The following is a 16170-nucleotide window of genomic DNA, read 5'->3' as shown; positions in this document are numbered from 1 at the left end:
ATAACTCATTTTGAGATGGAGGAATTAGATGATTGGGCGTGCCGTACGTCCTCAAATGTGTTTTTGGACATAAGCGGGGGAAATGCAGGTACTACGGGATTGTTTGGTTTTCAGCCACAGTTTGCCAAGCCAATATTTGGCAGCCACAGTTTAGTTGGCATGTGTTTGGTTTTTATCACACTTTGGTTTGCAACACTTTATTGTCTCTGTGGGCTACTTGTCATAGAGACAATTTTTTTTTGCCAACTTTTACTAAAGTTTGACGTTTAATTTTTCAGCCACACTTTTGTGACTTGCCATACTTGTGTGGCTAGCGACACTTTGGCTTGGCCACACTAGTGTCCAACCAAACAGAGCCTACACAACATTTCCAAGAAGTTGTTTATATTTTCATTGTCATGTGTCCGGGATTTTTTGGTCCGTAGATTGTAATTTGTATGGATAAGTGGATATACATATGGAGCAGCGATCATCTGTAATAAATTAAGATCTATTTGATGTGCCTAAAATTCCTTTTTTGCGGGGGAGAAATATTCATGTACAATGCCAACAAGGCTGTCTTGAGCTTCATCGACACAGTAGTTTCCTCGATTCATAACCATACGCCACGAGCAATACATGGTCTTATGGACATTCTCTGGTTTTGGCGACGAAGAATCCCCTTTTGAGGCGCGTATACTGCACACGTACCATAAAATTATGGTACTGGCCGTAACGCAGCAAAGCTTTGCACTGCTAGCGGTACTGGAAATGCAGGAAAGAATGACGTACAAGTACTAACACGATGCGCACGCCACGGCCCGGGAAGTAAATTAACACTAGTATAGGTGTGGGCAGTGTCGATGGCAGGCAGCACAAGGCCTGGCCAGGGGACATGCGCCTTGAGAGTCAACGAGATTCTCCTCCAAACATTACTTGCCGGCTCGTGCTCCGCGTCGCTTGTCGTGCCGCCGCCGAGGGCACGAGCGGAGTCGCGGATCCCAGCTTTTGCCGCGCACGACGTTTGCCGCGTGCTTGGTCCTGTGCGCCGTGGGAGCTCTAGAGCATCACCAAATCACTACAGTAGCATTGCTTGCCGGACATGGCGAGCCATGCCGATATTTAGCCATGCAGCATCGACACGTCCCATAAGACGACGGCAACGCCATTCATCTGAGAAAAGAATGCGCCTGGCAGTGTTAGTGTTAGGTGAACCCAGTGTCTGTCTCCTCTTGTCGCTAATCAAGGGGTTAGGTAAGTCTGTCTGAAGGGATGGCCTCATCTTGCCTTGCGCACGAGACGAGACGAAACGGGGAAGCGGGGAAGGGACACGACGCGGACGCGCGCCATTGTATACTGGCAAGGCCGCGTGCGTGGTGTCGTTGCCATGGCGATGGCGGCGATCTCCATCCGGGGGCAACGCATCAACGGTCTGTGCCTACGTGGGATGGATGCCCATGTCGTGCGTACGCACGCGCGCGGGTTCAACTCGTGACTTGTCTAGCTCAAATCGTGGGGAGGTTCACCAAGTTTTAATACTCCAACAGTAGTAGTAGTAGCATTTTTTGCTGGGAAAGCAAATTAAGGGCCAGTTCCTTTCGGCGATTCTTCCAGAATCGCCCCCCTCTCCAGCTTCTACCAGAATCGCCGCTTCATATTTTTTTACAATCCTATCTAGTTAAGGTTTAATTAGCTAGGATTGTAAAAAACATATGGAGTGGTGATTCTGAAAGAAGCTGGGGAGGGGTAGAATCGCCAAAAAAACTGGCCCTAAAGCCTACTCTCGGTGGTCAGGGTGTACATGCTGGAGCAGATGAGCGTGGGTGATGAGAGGTCAAGTACGATGGACTGACCACGTCTACTGCCGCAGCCCGCGGCACTGAATTGAAGGGGGGACGGAGCAGGTGACGGAACGGCCCGCTACGTACACGCTGCGGGTCCAGGCGCATGCAGTTCCGGACGCAAGGCGATGAGTGACGGCGTGAAGAGGAGAGAACAGCAACGCAAGGACGAGGCAGATGGACAAGGAGTCAGGGTCGGGCAGGTACGCACGCTGACTAGTGACGACTCGGGGAGGCGTACTGGCCGCGTGGCCGTAGCACATCATATGCACATACGGGGCAAGACAAAATTTGCAATCGATCGAGACTTTGCTGCAGCTCCCTCGTTAACAGGTCGCTCGCCTTCTCCACGGGCCACGTCTCGGCCGCCCACCAACTGCCCCACCAACCTGCAGTTGTAGGGGACTCAAGTACTCCACAGTCCACACACACACTAGGCTAAAGTAAAACCTGGGTGGGGTAGTAGATGGCACAGCCTAATGCTCAACCGTACTACTCCCTCATTTCCGGTTTATAAGCCTCAATTCAAAAATCTCATCAATCAAGATAGATGATGAGTGATGGAATATTTTTTATAGTTTGCAAAAACATCCAATTAATGCTCTTATTTTCCTTAAAAAATATGTTTACGAATGCATTAATTGTAATGCATGCATGCATAAAGTGTATGCATTGATCAGTTTTCTCGTAATACTTGCATGCAATGATTTAATGCACCTTGAAGTCTGAACATGTGATGAGAAACAACCAAATTAAGCCTTATAAAATGGAAAAACTAAAATTTTAAGATAAGCCCTATAAACCGGAAAGGAGGGAGTAGTACAAAATATCCCTACATCCTCATCATTTAAAGTGGAAGAAAATCGAGCTCGCCGGCGACAGCGCTCCTCTTTCTGCCCATATGCACAGTCATCATTTCGCCCGGATCCTGGACAGCGACCATTCAACAGCATATATATGCATAGCTAGAAGAGGATGGGCGCGGCGCAAAGCACCTTTCCCGCCAGGCAACCCAACAAAAGCCAACTCGCATTGCTGTTGCTGTGCGGCGAGGTCTTTTTCCCAACAGTTTCCCAACTGCCAGGGGCAAAACAGACCACATCGAGACCGGGCAATGAACCCATAACAGCGATGGACACTGGCCAGTCCCGTCCATCAAAGAGATCAGAGTGCCAGGCACATGCCCAAGTCCTGCTGGGGCCATCATCACATCAAAACTATTTTCACAATCTATGAGACTGCAGGCATTGCTGAATAAATTCCAGTTGGTCCATGAATACCATCTCAACAACAACATAATACTATATCAGCTGTGCATATCAAATGCCATCTACATGAGCTATAAACGCAAGGAAGAATCGCATCAATAACCGCCCCTATCCAATTTCAATCAACCTTAATTATGGCATAAACTCATTGCCCTATGTATACATTTGGAACAACCTGTCCCCCATGGATCAATACAAGCTGCAGCCAATGTCCGGACCAATGGAAACAAACAACAAGCACCGCCTGCGCTGTCAGGTCAAAATGCTAATATATGGGAGGTGCAAGCCCTGAATCAAGAAATAATCAAGAGATACATCAGAGTCAGTATGAGCTTAATTCATGTGAAAGAAGAATGAGAAACAACATATTGCCTAATAAAGGCTAAAAGGCGTATCAATTCTCAATAGCTTTGGGTAAACTGGTTCGTGCACTAAAGCTAAGTACTCTGCAGAACATGAATAGCAATATGATTTAATATTTTTTATGTAGCAATGTCTCCACGCTAATCCTCTATCTATGTCTACAACATGTCTAGCAATGAGCATCTCAACGAGAAGAACATGGAATATTGCAACAGAGAACTGCAAGTTACCTCAGGACAATATAACCAGTCCAAGATATATCGACGCACAGAGAAAAATAAATGAGATGAATCCCCTGAAACAAAGAGTATCAATTGTTAATGAATACAAAAGTTCTTAGTGTCAGGACCACCTTCATACAATATCATGGAAACAAGGAAAACATGCTCTCGAAAATGAAAACATGGAAAAGGCTGAATCGCATAGCATACCATATAACACCCCATCCAACGCCATTGCAAGGGCAAGGGCAGATTTCAGCAAATTTCTCAGCATCACTTGAATTCACTCTTCGGGATATGGTGTCATCATAGATATCTACACAATTCAACGACATTTAACTTATATATACAGTCTGCAACTCACTGATTGCTCTAACATGAAATTACAAGGAAAAGGTTGCTGTTCCTTACCGTAAACTGAAAATAAGCTATTCATAACACCTGTGCATGCAAACAAACATAAGAACACATTTACAATATAATCATTTTTATCCCAGAAACCCTGGGTGCAAAATAAACTAAAATAATATAAGCACAGGGGGTCTAAGCACTCACCTATGAATAGAATAACATACTTCAGAACATGGAAAGTTGTAAATTCTTGTATAACCCAGACAACAGCAATGAATATGATGAAACCTGGAAAGTTATATTGTAAGTAGCAGGCTGCAGAAGGAAGTTCTAAATGAAGATGGAGTCATAGTTATGCATACCAATGCAGAGCCAGCGCAGAAACCACTGCATAATTCAATTAATAGATTGTAATACTTTAGTAAATCATCATTGTTAATGATTAAAGCAAGTGGGAAGAAACAAATGAAGGAAATCAACAGATGTAACAATAATTTAGCAAACTTACATTTTTGGCAACAAAGAGAACAATAATTAATGCAAGTATGAAGCAACCAGCCGCAATTCTTGTAGCTAGGAGATGTGTAGATGAAAGTATGAACACCATTCCCCAAAATGATGAACCCAGATCTGCAATTGAAACAAAACAGTAGCACGAAATAAAAACCAAAGTACTAAAATAAGAACAAGTGGGAAATGACCAATAAATCATTACAGAGAATTCAAAGTATGTATTTGAGCTTCTTGTTTGAAGGCATGAAAAGAACGATAAATTATAAAAAATAGTCATAAGTCATAAGAACCTAGGGAATTTGATAAGACTGCACATGAGTCTTACGGAGAGATCGTTTAGTTATTTATTGGTCCAAGAGGTTCACCAAAATCAATCTCTCAATCAGGGAAAGAAACAACCATAGGTATTTCAGTGACAAAGGCTGTGTTTGGCATTGCATTGGATAATGAAGCCCAGTTTTTCCAATGAGCTTCTATCTATTTTACCGTTTGGCTAACCAATGTTTTCCTGCTTCCGTGGCTATTCTCCCGCGGTAGAGTATAAAATTAGTTCAGCACAACACAGTTCGGCAACCGTAAACTGAACTAAAGAACCCACTACTTTCACTTTTTTGTTTGTGTTATTGACAAGACTTGTATAAGGCAGAGGGAGGGGATGAGTAAGTGCTTTATACATCCAGCAGGCAAGATTATCCAGTAAATGCCACCGCGAGTTTGTGTAACACCACCCTCATTAGCATGGACCTGCATGCCCTCAACCTGCAAAAGCCAATTAGATTGAAATATTATTATCAGCCTGTGAGTTTCATTAACGAACGAAAGCATAAAACCGCATGGCTACGTAAGAAAAAAAATCCAATCCAAACATAGAAAGAGACTAGATATCTTTGCACCTACATTTCAGAATTGAAGGACATAGACAAGGAACTCAGAAGATGCCTTTTAAATGTTCTACGAAAATTTAGTAATCATCATTCTTGTCTTAACTATGGGGCTGTCCAAAAATAAAACCAACACTCTCCGGCAATAAATAACTGTTAGTTCAACAAAGTATGTAGTATCGAGGAAAAGAGGAAATAATAAAGATAAACAAATATTGCCATGTCACAAATTAAGCAATAATAATAACCATAAAATAAGCCGTGGATTGTTCTAACCCAATGGCGATTCAACTCCGATGACCACTAATTAGAACTTCCAATTCTACCCATGCCGATATCAAAATACACCAAACAGATGTTTTCATGCACCCATATTTTACACCTAATCCTGCAGTTGTCTCTCTAGTTGCGTCTGTGGAAACAGATGCATGTCCTGCGACCAGTGGCGGTGCCAGCACCAAAAAGCTGTGGGTTCAAGTGCCCTAATCTCTCCAAAATATCCTAATTTTTGCACAAATATGAATAGAACTAAGCTTGCAATCAAACAAGCTGACCCCACAGAGTAAACATAGAAACGCCCCCTGCCTGCGACAACGCACTTAATGCCTGCTATATAGGAGCCATTAAACTACACGACTAGTCCATTTTAGCGTTGTAGCACAAGAAAATGCCAAGAGAGTATACATTCTCCAGAAAAAAAAATACAATCTTTCACCAAAACTCCTCACTTGAAAATGGTGCTAGTGGAGGCTATCAGTCGTAGGTCTTTGATGAAATCTCTCATTTTGGAAGATTGCAAGAAGAATGCAAAAAATCACAATTTCATGGTATATAACCATGTAGTACCATGCAACCAAAAAGGTGCTATCACATTATTCTGTATGGAATCCATCATCGCTAAATTTCTGAAAGGAAGACCTAAATTTGAAAATTAAAGGACAGAGCTTGATAAGTAACGCAGAATGCGCCTTCTAAATGTTCCAAAATCAGTAATCACTGTTCTTATCTTATTCTTACCTCTAGGGTTGTCCACATACTGAATCAACGGTCTCCAGCAATAAATATCAGTTAGTTCAGCTAAGTTTTGAACATGGAAGAAAAAGAATAGACAAAAACAAATATTGGGCACAACAAATTATGCAATAAATGACAGAATAGATCAACGGCGATACAACTCCTCTCTTGCGGGTAATGACGGTACAACTCCTCTTTTTATTGCGGGTAATGGCGAGACAACTCCGATGACTACTAATCAGAATTTCCAATTCTGCAAATGCCTACATCAAAATACACTAAACAGAAATTTTCATGCACTTGTCCCTTTAGCTGCACCCGCGGAATGCAGATGCATGTGGTACTTCACATGCTGCGCCAAGCCGCCAACAATGTGAGCGAAGATCCATTCACGCAACTGCTATCACCGAGTCACTAATCTGCATGACCAGTCCATTTTAGCACTGTGGCATAAGAAAATGCCCAAGACAGCACACATTCTCCAGAAAATTAGCATCTTTTGACCAGAATCCCTCACTTGCAAATTGTAGTTAAAACATAAAAGGAGCAGGAAAAAAGGGGTAGGTGCCTTGGATACCCCTGTTATCGGAAGAATGAGAATATTCATACTTTCATGATGTGAACTACTCCATGTGACGAAGAAAGGAAGAAAAAAGCAAACAGTTAAAAGGCGCTATCACATTGTGCTATGGAATCCATCATCCGAACTGGTGTGGATTGGCCACCCACTTGGCTACTTTTGCTTCAAAGTGCTAAATCACCTAGCTAGCAGTAGCAGTACCAACCCAAAATGGTGGGTAAATAACTCCATGGCTGCTGAGATTGCAGTGCACAGCGTCGTACAGCTTAAAGCGTCGTCAGTGGCCGCATTAGAAAAAGGAAAAAAAAAAACAGATCCGTAACTGGGAAAATGGTGGGCTTACATCTCCGCAGGTGAGCTTGCAGGCGAGGGCGTGGCTGGTCTCGTGGAGGAAGACGGTGATGAGCTTGAAAGGCGTGAGCAGGAACGTCCTCCACAGCTGCACACAAGGAACCCCAAATCAGGAACTCCCCGCCACTTGCGCAACCCCGTGCAAACACGACGGCGGCGGCCGGCCGCTCCCTCGAACAAAAAAGAAAAGAAAAAAGACGGCGGCGGGTGGGTCAGCGGCGGCGGGGGCTCACGGCGAGGATGACGACGGTGGAGACGCCGACGGCGGCGATGAAGACGACCTGGTTGTGCTGGCAGCAGCCCTGCAGCTCCCAGTTGACGTTCACCATCCTAGGCCCGGCGCAGATCTGCCGTCGCCCTCGCCGGAGCGAAAAGAGAAAGGGGGAAGGGGAGGGACGAGTGCACGGGGAAAATGGGAACTGTTCGAATTGGCCGGTGAAACGTGCCCGCACAGAAACCGAGGGCCTGGACCTGGACCTGGACCTGGCCGCGGACGAAAGGAAAGAGCGTTTGCGCGTTCGTTGGGCCGGACCCGGAGGAGAGCGTTCTCACTGGTCTACGGGTGGGTGGTGCGTCGTCTAGCCCAGCAATAATTGTTGCTAATCTGCTGAGTGCTGAGGAGTACGCTTGGTGATTAAAAATGAATAAATTTTCCTCACTTTTTTTTTAATAATGAACGAATGAATCCAAGGCTCCAGCAGCGGTCGAGGTGGCGGTGGGTGAAGTGCGCGAGAGACGACTCGGGTCTGACCGAGTCACTGGCTGGCTCGCTTCTGCTAGAGTACTTGTCTACTTTTGGTAGGTGGCAACCGTGTCTCTTCCTGCAGTTTCTTTCTCTAGGGTTTCTTTCTTTCGGAGCTGCAAGTGTAGAACGCAAGAGTCGCATGAGTACCAAGTCGTTGTGCGCACCGTTCGTCACCGCTTCTTCTGGACTGCTGAAGCCACGAAGAAATGTAAATCCGCAGTCCAACCGCAGAACCGGCGAGCAACACATGCAGATGTGGCCACCGGTGATGAACGGAGTGATTCAAATGGTTCCTCCTCCTTCTGGCGTCAACGTCGTAGGGGTTCCATGTCAGGTCTCATTGGCGAATCATGGTGTGTCGCGAATCGGTTCGATTGTCTTGTCAGCGTAATGGCCGGATCGAACTGCGTGGACGGAAATGGTGCCCTCCAACGGCTTCTCTCCTCTGCATCCATAAATAATTTCAGAGAGATTTGTAGGATGGTGATCCGATATGCTGGGAGTGGGAGGGGAGTACACTTCGCAAAAATGTGGGAAGACGACGCTTTTGTGGCAGAAGAAATACACGGCGAAGGTATCACAGTGGCTTACGCGGGTTTTTGCCGTGTTTTCACGGAATCGTCTTGCTTCCGCGGAAAGCACTGAATCGTCGTCGCCACTGATTAAATTATACGTGTGCTACAAGTGATCGGGCACGGGCATCCACGTGGCCGCACAGTGGATGCAAGTGCTACCAAAACCAAATCTCTTCTGTAAGCTTACAAACGCTTCGAGGTTTGTCTTCGCCTTTCAGGAAAAGTTTTTCCTTTTTCCCCCTCTTTGCCAAATGCCTTGTGGGGCAGATGTCCGCACATGGCTTTTAGATGGGGCACCCTTATCCTGAGTAGATAGAGTCAGTTTTGCTCTCGCTGATCTGGCTATGCTCTCAACACTGCAGCGAAAGATGGACATGCAGTTTTGGTTTCGTACATTCTTGTTTCTTCAGAATAACACTCGTTTCTTTTCAAACCGATGGATCAAATCATCCAAATTAGGGCCAGGGACACCTGGCCGTATCAAAGATCATCAAGAGGTATAAATGATGACATAATCATCCCTAGATATTAGCTGCCTGTTCGGATGCTCTCCCGTCTCTTAACTCTGCTCCGCTCGAGGAGCTGGTTTCAAGCCGCTCCGTGCTTTTGTGCTGTAGCTCCCTCCGTTCCGGGAGCTGCAGTGAGGAAGCAGAGGGGGCTAGATAGCCAGACAACCTTTTATTTTAAAGGGAAACAACCAGACAACCTAATGGCCCATCCGACATAATAAAAGTCTGCAGGCTGTTTTCTGACAAAAAGGACCCTCATCACGCGGGAGCTATTTCTCGCCCTCGTGCCGCTCGTGTGTCGTTGTAGGTTCGCGTACACTGCTTTGGTTTTCTTCGCCTTTTCTTTCTTTTCTTCGTTATACTTTGGTTTTATTTTGTTTCTTTCTTAGCTTTCTTTGCATTCTTCGGTTTCATTCACCTTTTCTTTTGTTTCTTTCTCAGCTTTCTTTGCATTCTTCGGTTTCCTTCACCTTTTCTTTTGTTTCTTTGTCGGTTTTATCGGGGTTTTAACACATGTCTGTTTTTTAGTACACAATGCATATTTTTAGTGCACACTTTTTTATACACATTTTACATTTTTCAAATACCTGATGTATATTTAAAAAGCAACATGTTTTGAATACTTTTTGAATACATGGTAACATTTTTTAAATACAAGTTGTACATCTTTTTAATGGCAATAAACACTTTTTTCAACCTGCACGAACATTTTTTTTACAATGCATAATTTTTTATATAAAATTCACAGACATTTTCAGATGTAAATATTTCTTTAAAATGTCACATACAATTTTTAATGGAAATAAATATTTCTTTAACCTATGCGAACATTTTCTTACTTTGACCTCCTCGAGTGGGGATACCAACCAGGGTTCAAATCCTGGTTCTCACAAAAAAACATTTTTTTAAATGTCATGGTTTTTTTTGAAATGCGGGAATATATGTTTGAAATGTCACGTACATTTTTATAATGGTATGAAACATTTTTTTACATTACGCAACCATTTATCGGAAATATCACAAACACATTTTGCAAACTCATGTAACCTTTTTTTAAATGTAGCATGCATTTTTTTCGATTGTAACAAACATTATTTTTAGTATTATGCGAACATTATTTTAAATTTTATAAAATGTCACATACATTTGTTTAAAATGTCATAAACATATTTTGTACACATGATTAACATTTTCTACTTTTTTCATCCACATCATAAATTTTTTGTGTACATCTAAAATATTTTCTATACGCATATAACCTTTTCCAAATGCATGACTACTATTTTTCAAAATTTATGTACAGTGTTTTTTGTAGTATTTAGATATTCTAAAATATGAAAAATAGTTAAAAAAATAAAGGAAAAATAAAAAATATGAAAAAAGGAGGAAAAAAACACGTGTGACGTCAACATGACGTTACCATATGGTTACTGTGTCGGCCCAACATCGGCTTCCTGCGGGTGATCCTATGCTAGGAGTCGTTGCGGGCGACACATAGTTGTGCCCCCTCAGCAACCCCCAAATTTCATCGTAAGGCTCATTACGGATTGTAGAATCTTCATAGGAACAATAGTGACGCATCTATCTCACTTTATGCAAGTTAGAGCATCGTCTCGCCTCAAGCGAGGAGGTTGTCGTGGATCTAAGATTGACAGTAAAATGGGGAGTAAGTATGAGGAGGCAAGATCCTAGCTATGGAGTAGTTGTACACATGAGTTTACGAGTTCAGGCCCTTTGCGGAGGAAGTAACAGCCCTACGTCTCGGAGCCCGGAGGCGGTCGACTGGATTGTATATGTGTGTGAGTTTACAAAAGATGCGAACCCTTGTCCCAGAGGAGGGGGGTGGCTTATATAAAGTGCGCCAGGACCCCAGCTCCCCTCCGTTACACAGGATTCAATGTACATTAAGAGTGGAATGTTACTGGTAACGCTAGCAATTAAGTGATATAAATGACAATTAAGTCTATGAGTAAACGCCCGACCGTTGTTTGTGCAGAGTGGCTTTAGATCCTCTGTATGTCGGGTGGCTTCTGTTACAGTCGAGTGTCATTGATTCTTTCGAGTGGAATGTCTTTAGTCGAGTGGATGATGATACCCTTCGAATGCTTTTGGCTTTAGGGCGATGACCTTGGGGAGGCGTCTAGGTCAGACCTGTGACCCTACCTAGGTACATAGCTTCATCATTAGCCCCCGAATGGTTCGGGGCTTGAGTGGGAAGGAGTTGGGAATTCTTCCGATTCAATTTCCATGCTTCGGGAATGTAAGTGCATCTAGTGCCACCCCTAGTTGGTTTTGGAGTATTGACGACAAACCTGGTTGAGGGACTAATGTGTTTGTGAGAATTGCAGGATAACACAGGTAGAAGTCCCTCATTGATTCGGTTTTCCTACCGGAGATGACCTCTAAAAATGTATGAAGACATTGAAGTCAAAGGTGGTATGTGAATACATTCACATTGAAGACTATGACAAGAGAAGACATCGCGTGAAGACTATGGAGCGCGAAGACTTAGTTGTTTCGTCGTTATTTTTCTTCTTTGTTGAGTCATAGGAACCACCGTACTGTTAAGTGGGGTCCAAGTAAACCAGTCAGAATGACTGAAGTGATGCTTAACCAAAATCCTATGTCTTCGAGCGAAGACAATGAGAGCAAATCTTATCCAGAGCTGGATAAGTCAGCTTTGATTGTAGCTCAAGTAAAGTTGCCGTGTGTGTTTGAAATCTGACCGTTGGAACACGTGTCAGTTCCTTAGTGACCCAGGGTCATTTCAGACAAATCAGGTCGGGTTGTCTAGTGGCTATAAATAGCCCACCCCCTACACCATAAATTGGTTGGCTGCTCAGAGTTAGTGCACGGCTTTTGTCGTTTGAGAGCAACCCACCTCGAAGCCTTTGAGAGAGAAATCCTTGCGAGGACAAAGCCCTAAACACCCAGAGCCAAAGAGTGTTAGGCATCACTTAAGTCTTCTTGTTTGTGTGATCTGAAGACTTATTACACTTGAGGACTGTGAATCCTCTAGCCGGTTAGGCGTCGCGTTCTGAGCATCCAAGAGTCATTGTGGATCGCCGGTGAACGAAGTCTGTGAAGGTTTGGAAGTCTACCTTGAAGACTTACCAGAGTAATTGGGCGAGGACTGGGTGTCCTTAGCTCAAGGGGAATAAGGTGAAGACGCGGTCTTTTGAGTTGAATCTCAGCCTCCCTAACCAGACGTATAGTTGTCACAGCAACTGGAACTGGTCCAACAAATCATTGTCTTCAACGAGCCACTGGTTCTATCCTTCCCATCTCTTTATTTGTAGATTGGTCCTTGTGAAGTCATTGCCTGTTTGCATTATCTATTTGTCTTCATGGTGTGACTGCTTGTTCTGATTGGCTTCATACTATCTTCCATCCTGATCTATACTGCCTAGCTGCTATTAGTCTTTGTGCTTTCATTTTATTGAATACTTGACTATGGCTTGCTTAGTGTAGTCTACCTTCCGCTGCATGGTAATAGGTTTATTTCTATCATTTGTCTTCGAAACTTCCATGTTTTGAAGACTTTCATAAAAATCGCCTATTCACCCCCCCTCTAGTCGATCACTAGCACTTTCAATTGGTATCAGAGCAAGGTACTCTCTTGTTTTGTGTGATTCGGTTTAACCACCTGGAGTTTTAGCTATGTCGACTGCAGGGATAATCAAAGTCTCCGTTGCATGCCTAGTCTTCGACGGAACTGAATATCCCTACTGGAAGAATAAGATGCGCATGCATCTGTAAGCCATTGATGTCGACCTCTGGTATGTCGTCAAGAATGGCGTCCCTGAAGGTGTCACCGCTGCTGATGTCAAGAAGTTCGTTCAACTGGATTCCACTGCCAAGAACATCATCTGTGGTCATCTGACCAAAGGACAGTATGACCGTGTGAGTGCTCTGGAAACATCCAAGCTAGTCTGGGACTGGCTCTCCAAGGTCAACGAAGGCGTCTCAACCCATAGAGATCAAAGAATCAGTGTCCTTCGCAACCTCTTCAACCGCTTCAAGAGAAACGACAATGAGAATGTTCAGCTCACGTTTGTCAACTCACTGACATCACAAATGAGCTTCAAGCCCTCGGCGCTACTGAGATCACCAAGCATGAAGTCGTCAAGACACTCCTGAGATCACTTGACAGCTCGTTTGACACCCTAGCCCTGATGATTCAAGAACGCCCTGACTTCAAGACACTCGATCCGTCTGACATACTTGAAAGGCTCAACACACATGAGTTCCAGCTTTATGAGAAAAGAGACATCTACGGTCCCAACTATGGGTGAACTCGTGCTTTGAAGGCAAAAGTTGTTTCCTCATCTGAAGAAGAATCTAATTGCAGTTGTGATGATCCTGAAGACATTGGAAAGGAGCTTGCTATGTTTGTGAAGAAGTTCCAGAAATTCACCAAGAAGAAAGGCTTCAGAAAGTCCTCACGATCCAGCTCAAGGAATGATGAAGCTTCTGCTCATGACTACAAGAAGAGAACATGCCACAAGTGCAAGAAACCTGGTCACTACATCTCTGAGTGTCCACAGTGGGACAATGAGAACAACAAGAAGAAGAAGAGCAAGGAATATGATTCTGACGATAAGAAGAAGAAGAAATACTCAAAGTCTCCTTCCAAGTCTTCATCAAAGTCTTCATCAAAGTCTTCATCACACAAGAAGAGCTCATCTAGCAAGGCTCGTGTGTTTGTTCACAAGGAAATGGATTCAGAGGAGGAGTCTGCTTCTGAGGAGGCGGAGGTGGAGTGTGAGGAGGAGTACGATTCTGGCGTTGCAAGTCTGGCTACAACCTACGTTGCCAAGTCCATCTTCAACATTGAAGACAATGACTTCCTCACCGACGCCGATGCTAATGACAAGGACAACTCCGCTCCCACCTACTGCTTCATGGCACGCGGTGCCAAGGTAAACTCACGCACTACTCACTATCAAACATCCAGTGAAGATGACTCTGATTGTGGTTCCAAACCCAGTTACAAAACACTTGCTAAAATTGCAACTGAACAACAGAAAGCTATGGAACATATTCAAAAACTGTTACACAAAAGCGATGACCTGTTAGACGCTGAAATGACTCGATCTCAGTCCTTAATTGAAGACATAAAAAATCTTCATGTTAAGTATGAGGAACTTGAAAGTCCTCATGAAACACTCTCAACAACTCATGAAAAGCTTTCCTATGATTATCTTCAAAGGAAGCAAGATCTTGAGAAATTGAGAGCGGCTCATGAAGATCTTCAAAAGGAAAACGAGTCACTTCGCGCCAAACAGATCAGTTCCGCTCAGGAAGGATTTGAACCACCATGTCTTAAATGCATTGAGCGTGACAATGCTACTTCTGTTGTGGATGTTCTACTGCTGCTACTGTTGCAATCTTTTCAACTATTGATGTGGTAACTAACCCCTCTACTGAGGATGCCACTGCTAGGTTGAAGACATTGCTTGAAACAGGGATGTACAAAAGTCTCAAAGGGCATCAGACACTATGTGATGTCCTCAAAAGGCAGATCCTGAACCGAAAACCTAGGAAAGAGGGTGTTGGGTTCGAAAGGAAAATGAATGCTGATGGCTCTTACTGGAAACCTGAGCAGTACCCCAAAACCACATGGGTTGCTGCAAAGGAACCTTCAGTGGATACATCCACCCTATCTAGCTTCACTTGTGCTAATCCCATTGTTATTGATGAATCCTTCGATGCAAACTATAAACTGTTTAAGAATCAGAATGGTGAAGTGTTTGCCAGGTATATTGGTACTAACTACAGGAATGGGCCACCTATGAAGAAAGTCTGGGTGCTGAAAAAGTGTCTGGAAAATCTTCCTGTGTATGTCGTCATGACACCACAAGTGAAGAAGACAAACCCCAGACCACGGGTTTCATATGGTCCAAAGGCTTCATACAGACATAGGACTCACCTGAGTCGCACTAACGCAAATGTTTTGCAGGGAAACCATACTCAGGCCTATGAATATGAGCGCGTTTCATCAAACCGCCATGTTCATAAGACCAAGAACTAATCTGCTTATTCTTATGAGTACTATTGTCCACCTGCAAGACTATTTGCTAGGGCTCCAAAGCCAAAGTTCTCAGATGCTGCACTTAGACTCATTGCTTCGAAGCCACCCTTGAAGATGTGGGTGGCTAAGAAAGCTTAACTCTTTTTTGTAGGGAAGGGTCTCCAGCCGAAAATCAAATGCGTCTGAAGCTATTGCTGGGGACCTTAAACATCTTGTAGGGCGCAAGATCAAATGCCCAAATGGTCTTATTATGTATTTTGTTCCTGAGTCGCTTGCTACTTGCCCTATCAGTCCTAACCTCAATCTAAGCTTTCATAATCCACTTGCTCGTCAAATGTTTATGCTTCACAATTCTCTTCGTGAAGCCTATCCCCCTAACTACACTGTAGGGTATGACATCAGCTGCTTCAGAATGGATTATTGATAGTGGATGTACTGATCACATGACTAGCAAGCGAAGTCTTATCATGGACTCAACCTTATGTCCATCTAACAAGAGTCACATCACATTTGCTGATACTGGTAAAAGTAAGGTATTGGGTCTAGGTAGAGTTGCAATCTCAAGGGATCAACACATGGATAAAGTGATGCTTGTTGAATCCCTTGGTTTTAACTTAATGTCTGTCTCAATGCTTTGTGATTTAAACATGATTGTGATGTTTGGAAAATATCGTTGCCTTGTTCTATGGAATCTGACAAGTCTCTAGTCTTTGAAGGGTATCGGAAAGATGATTTGTACATGGTAGATTTCTCAGCAAGACCACAACTTGCCGTATGTCTTCTTACAAAAGCTTTAGAATGCTGGCTCTGGCATCGGAGGCTAGGGCATGCTGGCATGAGGAATTTGCACACTCTTGCAAAGAAGAAGCATATCATAGGCATCAAGGGCGTCAAGTTCAAGAAGGATCATTTATGCGGTGCCTGCGAAGCTGGAAAGATGACGAG

The 16170-nt window shown here is 43.8% G+C and overlaps 1 protein-coding gene across 2 annotated transcripts; it reads right to left on the bottom strand.

Annotated features, from left to right (window-relative positions):
* Nucleotides 1-3053: 3053 nt before the first annotated feature.
* Nucleotides 3054-7852, bottom strand: LOC119285314. 2 transcript variants are annotated; one of them, XM_037564549.1, is made up of 10 exons: nt 7596-7852; nt 7355-7450; nt 5211-5295; nt 4532-4653; nt 4386-4410; nt 4228-4311; nt 4084-4113; nt 3883-3988; nt 3682-3746; nt 3054-3376 (listed from the first exon to the last, which is right to left on the bottom strand). In XM_037564549.1, exons 1-9 carry the CDS (start codon nt 7689-7691, stop codon nt 3683-3685), a joined length of 708 nt encoding a protein of 235 aa, XP_037420446.1. In that variant the 5' UTR covers nt 7692-7852; the 3' UTR covers nt 3054-3376; nt 3682. The 2 variants fall into 2 exon arrangements, with proteins under 2 accessions (XP_037420446.1, XP_037420447.1); XM_037564550.1 differs by lacking the exons at nt 7355-7450; nt 7596-7852 and adding an exon at nt 5434-7297.
* Between the last annotated feature and the right edge of the window lie 8318 nt (nt 7853-16170).

Source organism: Triticum dicoccoides, chromosome 4A, assembly GCF_002162155.2.
Source record: "Triticum dicoccoides isolate Atlit2015 ecotype Zavitan chromosome 4A, WEW_v2.0, whole genome shotgun sequence".
NCBI lineage: Eukaryota > Viridiplantae > Streptophyta > Magnoliopsida > Poales > Poaceae > Triticum > Triticum dicoccoides.
The sequence above is the reverse complement of the archived record's forward strand: the minus strand, read 5'-3'. Positions and strand labels throughout refer to the sequence as shown.